Source organism: Aulostomus chinensis, chromosome 12 (assembly GCF_037954235.1).
Source record: "Aulostomus chinensis isolate RoL2024-O1b breed Wild chromosome 12, RoL_Achi_v1.0, whole genome shotgun sequence".
NCBI lineage: Eukaryota > Metazoa > Chordata > Actinopteri > Syngnathiformes > Aulostomidae > Aulostomus > Aulostomus chinensis.
The window spans coordinates 29,456,572-29,464,374 of record NC_141331.1 but is presented as its reverse complement, the minus strand read 5'-3'; the positions used below and the strand labels follow the sequence as shown (position 1 = coordinate 29,464,374).

The 7,803-nt window shown below is 44.6% G+C and overlaps 1 protein-coding gene across 1 annotated transcript in view; it reads left to right on the top strand.

Moving 5' to 3' along the window:
- Positions 1-345: 345 nt before the first annotated feature.
- The window catches only part of LOC147252705 (scavenger receptor cysteine-rich type 1 protein M130-like), a 9,557-nt gene continuing 2,099 nt past the window's right edge, over positions 346-7,803 (top strand). The window contains exons 1-2 of the mRNA XM_086219448.1: positions 346-406; positions 7,500-7,621. Coding sequence (XP_086075574.1) covers positions 346-406; positions 7,500-7,621 — 183 coding nt within the window. The remainder of the gene's footprint in view (positions 407-7,499; positions 7,622-7,803) is intronic.

The window sequence follows — 7,803 nt, the reverse complement described above, 5'->3', positions numbered from 1 at the left end:
GTTTGGTAACTGACATTATTTGACAACCGCACATACATCGGGCACAAAAAACCTTTCCAGCGGGAGATGGCGGACCGTTCCGGGGTGAGTCAGTCGACCCTCAACCGGGCCAGGCCCTGGGTGGTGGAACTGATCATTGAACAGGCCAATATTAAAGCACAATTTGCAGCAATAGCCGGATTCTCTATGTAATCGGATCCACTGACAGCACTCATGTTGCCATAAAAGCGTCGTCCCATGAGGAACACGCTTAAGTTCATTGTAAGGGTTTCCACTCCATCAATGTGCAGATCATGGGTCCTCCTGCGACTGCAGGACCACCTGTGTGAGGACGGGCTGGCCCGAATGCCGCTGGTCCTGGCCGATGACTCTGAGCTGGCGGAAAGGCTGGCACGGGAGCCGGCAGGTGTGCTGCAAGTCGGCGGCATGTCTGACCGATCAATTTCTATTCAACATACTGGTTCATTTAAAAGGCAGATTCTGTGTATTTGTTGCCTTCACATCTGTGGCAAAGCAGGTGGAAATGTTGCTAAGAAATGGAGTTGCCACTGACCCTCCAGGCTCTCGGAGTCAGCATGGGTGGTGGCGACAATCCTCACACAGAGGTGCTGCCCGTGACTGCCACCACCCACTGCTCAAACTCCGTCAGGTGCCCCTCTCCCTGACCCCCACCTGTCTGGCCCGCACTCCTCCGGAGGGCAGCTGTACGCCGCTTGACCTCCACCTTGAGGTCCTGTTAGTGCCATTTTCCATGTTGTTATTTAAATTTAGAGTGAAGCCAATTGATGATTGTAGTTGTTCATTTAGTGATTGTGCAGTGTTGAATTTAGTCCTACGTTTAGCTTGCATTGTTGAGGAAGTTAGAATTGCAGACATGCATTAGAAACAGAGAGGAAATCTTTCAGAGCGCCAGCAGAGGTGCAAGCTGATGACGTAGTGATGCTGGCGCAGGTTTAGAGAGGAAAACTGAGCTTTGTATCACTTTGATGTTCAGTAAAGGAGGAGCCAACACTTTTCTACCGTCGTCATCAAACCTCAAACACGTAGCGACTCGTTCTTTCTGTCAGTAGGAGAGGTTCAGATGTATGAACATGACGATCAACAACACTGCTGATGAGAAGGGAACTTTAGCCAATAACAGGTCCCACCACTGTTTTCATCTCTCGGGGGGCATTGCTCTGAACCCACCGCGTTCACCCTCTCACTTCTTATCCACTCTCAACCTTCATTGTTCATCCTGACACCACTGGACAGGCTGACCAACAGAATCTGCTGTCTCTCCTCCACCTCTCCTACCAGCACCTCCAGCTCCACGCCGTGAACCTCTTTTTCTTTGACATTGTTTTGAGAATGCCGACAGCAGAAAGTCTATTTAAATGAATTTACGTTTTTATAGGTGGGCATAACGGGGGCGGGCCCAGTCGCTCTGACATCTGCGCTCAATTCCACGCTGATTGGGATGTATCAAGGAAACGTGCGTGGATTCCGGCGCTCGCACAGATTGAGACATCCCGAATTTTTTTTGCATACGCAACTTTCGCGATTCTTGCGACCGCAGTTTTTTAGTATGAGATCCATTCAAGTATTGATATATGAGGCACCTGGTCTGGACACATTGATAAGATCATCACTAAAATGGGTGGTGCAAAGTTATTTATCAGGAGATGCAGGTATTTCATGACTGATCATTCAATCAATATTGTAATAAAATCACTAGTTTTGTCACACTTGGATTATTGCTCTGTTGTATGGTCTTGTGCAACCACAAAGGATCTTTACAAACTGCAACTTGCACAGGACAAAGCAGCACATTTGGCTCTTCATTGCTCACCCAGGACTAGTGTGGACACCATGCGTAATACTCATGTCTGGCTTGAAGTCAAAGACAGATTCATGTGCAATATTCTCATATTTTTTAAGAATGTTTTGATTCAAGCTAGACCTAAAGAGTTGTATGCTAAGATTGTGTATGTTAATGACAAACACACTCATACCACAAGACAAGCACCACAATGTCAAATAGTAGTCCCAACACTGAAAACCAGTGCAATACAGAAAACAGTTCTTTACAGAGCGTCCACTCATTGGAACTCACTACCTCTCGCACTGAAAACATTCTCAGAGTAAACTTTAAAAAGACTCTTAAAAACGGGCTTCCTCGAATGAAAGTGATAAACTCTGATGTCACAGCTTAATCTTAATGTTGTATCTGTATTTGCTGTAGCGTAGGTAAATGAAAACAAATGTTTCTACTTCTTACTAATCAACACAAAATCAATGTGATCCTTCTTTGGAGGTAAAACAACAGGAGATGCCCATCCTGAGTGGGAGGGTTCAATGACTCAGCAGCCAGCATCTCAGTTAGTTGTTCTTCCACAATGGCTTTCTTAATGGGTGAGAGTCTGTAGGGCTTTTGTTTTGCAGGCACACAGGCAGAAGTGTAGATAGTGTGCTGCAAAACCTTAGTTTTTCCAGGCTGGTTAGTACAGACCTCTGGGCTGGACTCAAGAAGACTTCTTAAAAGTATCTTGTCACTGTCTTGTAAATGAGTATCCTTTACAGCAACATCAATATAATCCTTCACTTCCATTCGTACAGGCTCCAGCGAGAGCAAGGGAGGAGGAACACAACTTATGAGTGAAAGACTCAGGGATGTTTTGGTCTTGGTTGTTTGAGTGGTTCTTTGTGTGTAATGGGCACTACCAGGCTGGAATGGATAAGTGACAGCAGGCCTTGATTTAAAACTGTATTCTTTCTCAGCCTCATCGATTATCATCCCGACACTGGAAATGAAGTTTAGGCCAATGACAACACTATAGGCCAAAGCTTTTGGTCCCAGGACAGCTACAGGGAGAGTGGACATATTCCCATGCAGAGAAATGGTGAAGTTTCCCCAACCAATGGGAGTAGCTGCTTCACCATTAGCCAGATAGAAGGAACCTTCTGTCCATGGCTGTCATCTTTGGAACCTTTCAGTTCTGTCCAAAGATACTCATGAATGAGAGTGTAACTGGCCCCTGTGTCAAGTCTAGCTTTTCCATGCCATGTATTTATGGAAATAGACACAATAAGTTGCAAGGGACTACCAGAGAAATCTGGTGGAGGGAAAGAAATCTCAGAAGTTGAGTGACACATTGGCTTTTTGACCTGCTGAGGTAACCATTTTCCAGATTTTTTTCTTCATAAGTGACAAGGAACCATTACCAGATGGAGCTTTTGGTTTTTGTACACGTGATAGATGTTTTGGTATCTGTGCCCTACAAGCATTACTGGAAGTGTCTGGTGGATGGTAATGTGGACAAGACCCAGGAAGGTGATTACCTTTGCATCTCCAGCATAAGACCGGCTGTCTGGCCTTCTCAACAGGTGGACTAGCATACATGGTTTTAGGAGGAGGATTTTTAGTATACATCTTTGTATATATTCCAACTGTTGTTCATGATCTTTCTCAAGTTGATGGCCAAGACGCACCAGATGTTTTACAGTGTCAACCCGACCTCTCAGTTGACTGGCAAGGAAAGGCTTGATATTTTTCAGAATCATCTTAACAATGCTAGCCTCGGTGAGAGAGGGTTTCCACCTTGCAAAGAGCTCTGTATGAGAAAGCAAAAGTCTCTGATGGTTTCATGTTCTTCTTGCTTCTTGTTTCGAACACGCTCAGCTAATTCATCCTCATAATCTTCAGCAAGGAACGCTGCCAGAAAAGCTGTTTCAAACTGACTCCAAGTAGTTACATTAAATCGAGCGATTTCCCACCAATTGCAGGCTGTCCCCTGGAGTACAGTTCGGAAAGTGGCAAGAATATCAGCATCTGATAAAGGATGAAGAGCAAGAAAGTCATGACATTTTGACAGATACAGGATAGGATCATGATCATCCGTAACCCCACCACATGTAGGAAAGGTTAACTTAATGTGATCACTCTTTGTAACAACTGGGCCAGTGGCCGTTGGCGACGATGAACCATCCCCCTGAACACAGTGTTGGACTCGCATGAGGAGGGCCAGACCTGATTTCTCCCAAGACAGATTCCAGTCTTCTGTCCAGCAAAGTTATCTTTTGGTCCAGACCCTTCATCTGTTCCTTTCTCTCAGTCTCCTCCTTTTCAAAATGTGTGGTCAGGTTTGTTACCACAGAGCGTTGGTGCTTAATGATTTCCTCCAGCTGATAGATACTTTCCTGAGTAGTAGTATGAAAGCCTTTCATTTCCTTCTGGAGTTCTATCTGAAGTTGTTCCACCATTAATCGAATTTCTGGAAGAAGGTCCGTTTCAGAATTTTTCAGCTCTTCTTCCACAATCATTTTAATTCCTTTCACCATGTTGTCCATTTCCTTTTCCATAGTTTCCTTATGAGAGGTGCTCTTTGACAGAAGTAGGCGTTGATTGTCACTGGTTTTATCCACAACAGCTTGGAGGTCTTTAGTGGAAGATGTTTGAACTCCTTCAACACTCTTTATCAGCTTCATTATTGTCGTATTTTGGGTTTCAATTGCCTCATGGATCCGGCCCCAACCCTCCTGGGTTTTTGCTGCAATTTGGTTCAAATCCCGTGCAGGTGTAGGGAGTGTTTTTGGGAGGTCACATTGAGACTGAGCCAGTGATGATTCGTTTTCCCAGGTAAAAGATTGGTTCACCAAAGGAGATAATTGGACAGGGCTTTGAGCTTCCAATGTCTCCACTTGGGGTCGTCGGGGAGTCTGGAAATAGGTTTGTAAATGTGCACTAAATGCAGTAGGTGGATTATAAGTATGTACAGGTGTATGCACACTAGGGACGTCAGGAGCTTCAATGTCCAGTAAGGGTGAGGGGACCCTTAATTGTTAATCAGCCATGATGAAAAGTGAACAGTGAATAACTTTAACAAGAAATTATCACCTTTAAATGTTATAAATTGTCACAACAATAAAAACAGGTTATAAAAACAGTTTCATCAATATTCAAGGTTAGAAACCGTTTGAATGTTTAAACCCCAATACAGATTTAGGTTGAAAAAGTAACAGGGTTAATTGAACATAACAATCAAAACAGTTAATGTTTCAAGGTAGCCCCACGTTGGGCGCCATTTCTGTAGCGTAGGCAAATGAAAACAAATGTTGGGCGCCAGACAGGAGCACAATGACCCTATCAATTTTTCTTTAAATTCATTTGTCTTCACTAGTTTTTTTTTCTTTCAAAACTCAAAAACCTCACTTCAGAAGAGTCCACAGATGGTTAACTTAAAGTATTCATTTTTCAATTAAAGAAAACACAAATATCAACAATACCAAACACAAAATCACATTCACAACCCTTTTAGGGTACACTGGTGAATGAACAGTGAAATAAAATTAAATTGTGTGTGTGTGTGTGTGTGTGTGTGTGTGTGTGTGTGTGTGTGTGGAGAAGTTCAGAGTTCAGTTCAGTTCATGTATGATTGATCCAATTGTCCATAAATTCATTGATTGTAGGGGAATGGTATGTGTGTGGTTAACTGAAGTGGAGCTCGTGGAAGGATTTGGAGTTGGGTACAGAAGTGAGAGAGGAAGCCTGGAGGCTGATTAGCAGAGAGATGCCACTTATCGGTTTATGGGGTTGCCAACCAGTATTGCTCCACATGCCACACCAAAGCAATAATTCTTTTGGCACACGTGTGGTAGATTTGGTCCTAGTTCTCCCAATAGTTTAGCTTCCTGCTTCGCTTAGTGGTCATCTGCCCAGTTCACATCGTTCTCCCTGCAGCCTTTTTGTTCTGCTGTGAGCCTTCTCCCTATCCCCCAACTCACAGGTGCTTTTGATGATCAGTCTAGCCCCTCCCCTTACCTGTGGGGAGGAAGGGCAGACTGCCTTCCTGCCACAATGCTAAATCTTACAATTTTAGAGGGGAGGAGCGGGGTATTTGGGGGTTGAGAAAGAGGGCCGGGTGGGAGATAGAGCCCAGAATGGAGACTCTGCTGTTCTGCTGATAGAAATTTTATTGTGTCTTGTTTTTAATTCTGTAATATGATTACTTTTGTGTAACCCTAACGACTAACCCCAGGAAGAGTAGTTGCTGCCTTGGTGCAAACTAATGGGGATCATATTGTCCATCCATCCATTGTCTTCTGCTTATTCCTGTTAAGGGTCACGGGGGGGCTGGAGCCTATCCCAGTGGCTACGGGTGAGAGGCGGGGTTCACCCTGGACAGGTCACCAGTCCATCGCAGGGCCAACACATAGAGACAGACAACCATTCACACTCACATTCACACCTACGGTCAATTTAGAGAATCAATCAGCCTCGTCCCCAATTGCATGTCTTTGGACAGTGGGAGGAAGCTGGAGTACCAGAGAGAACCCACGCAGGCACAGGGAGAACATGGAGACTCACACAGAAAGATCGGCCAGCCCGAGCTGGGATTTGAATCCAGAACCTTCTTGCTGTGACAGCGACAGTGCTAACCACTGCACCAGCGTGCCGCCATCCAATTGTCAAATAAACAAATAAACTTAGGGGGATTATTTTAAGAAGCCAACAATCTATGATAAAAGCAGTGGCTGAAATATCACTACCAATGATAAAAAAAATTGTAATAATTACAATGATATCATAAATTAAAATAATTTCTTGGATAATATATCAACTTACATTTATGTTACAGTGACAGCCTCCATTATTTTAGGAGGTGCACATGTTCAGCAGCCTATAAAATATGGATTCAACTTCATTTCCATTGTACAGAGTATAAGTACTGACATGCAGTTAGCGTCTAACCAGAAGTTCAAATAAACTGGAAAATGCAGAAAAAGTTGAAGAATAAATGTGGACTAATGTAGTCCGATACAGTTTAGGCAGAAGTTTCATTTGCATCACACTATTAATGAGCTGTGTATGTGAAATTAGACCATATATACAGTTTGCTCAGACAATCAAAACAAAGCAAGGACGTTTCCTTCCAAACACTGACTCACCTGGTGGCGCTGCCTGCAAACACAGCATCAGATTTTATGTGTTCAGCGACATCTCCGACACATTTGCTTCTTCTCTGTCAGCTCACCCCTCTCCAACTCCACCCTTCCCAGTCCCAAAAATGTTGAGGCAGGTTGAGGATGAAGCGCTCCAACTTTACTGGAATGTTCTGTTTTGCTCCTGCTGTCAGTTGACCTCACATAGTGCAGACACAGTACTTCTGCTGCTGATCCCTGAACATAATAGTGTAGCTCCCTGCACTGCACAGCAGCAAGATGAAGAATGTAAAACACAGGTCAGCGGAATCTGTCAGGTTGGTTGAAAGCAGTCTCAGATGTGGGTCATCTTCAGTCCTGGGGGCTTTTTTGGAACAGCAGAGTCTCCATTCTGTGCTCAGGTGTTCCAGTGTGAGGGCCATGAATCTTCCCTCCTGGACTGTGGACTCTCAGGGTCTGTAAACACCTGCTCACCTGGCAAACCAGTTGGACTCACCTGCTCAGGTGGAGCTTTGGTTTAGGTCTGCCTCTGACCTGTTGCATATTCATGTATTAATGATCCACTTGTCTCTGCTCAGATGCTGATGATGTCAGGTTGGTGGGAGGAGCAAACCACTGTGCAGGTAGACTGGAGGTCAAACACCTGGGAGAGTGGAGAGAAGCACAGACAGACTGGTTCTGGACCCTGAAGGAAGCAGCTGTGATATGTAGAAGGCTGGACTGTGGTTCTGCTGTCTCAACACAGGAGAGAGACAAGTCCTCAAGACGAACCGTGTGGTTCATCCCCTCGAATTGTGTTCAGTCTCCATCTACACTGACGGAGTGTGTGGGGTCAGGGCTAACATCTGGTTCCACCATTCTGGAAATCACCTGCTCAGGTAA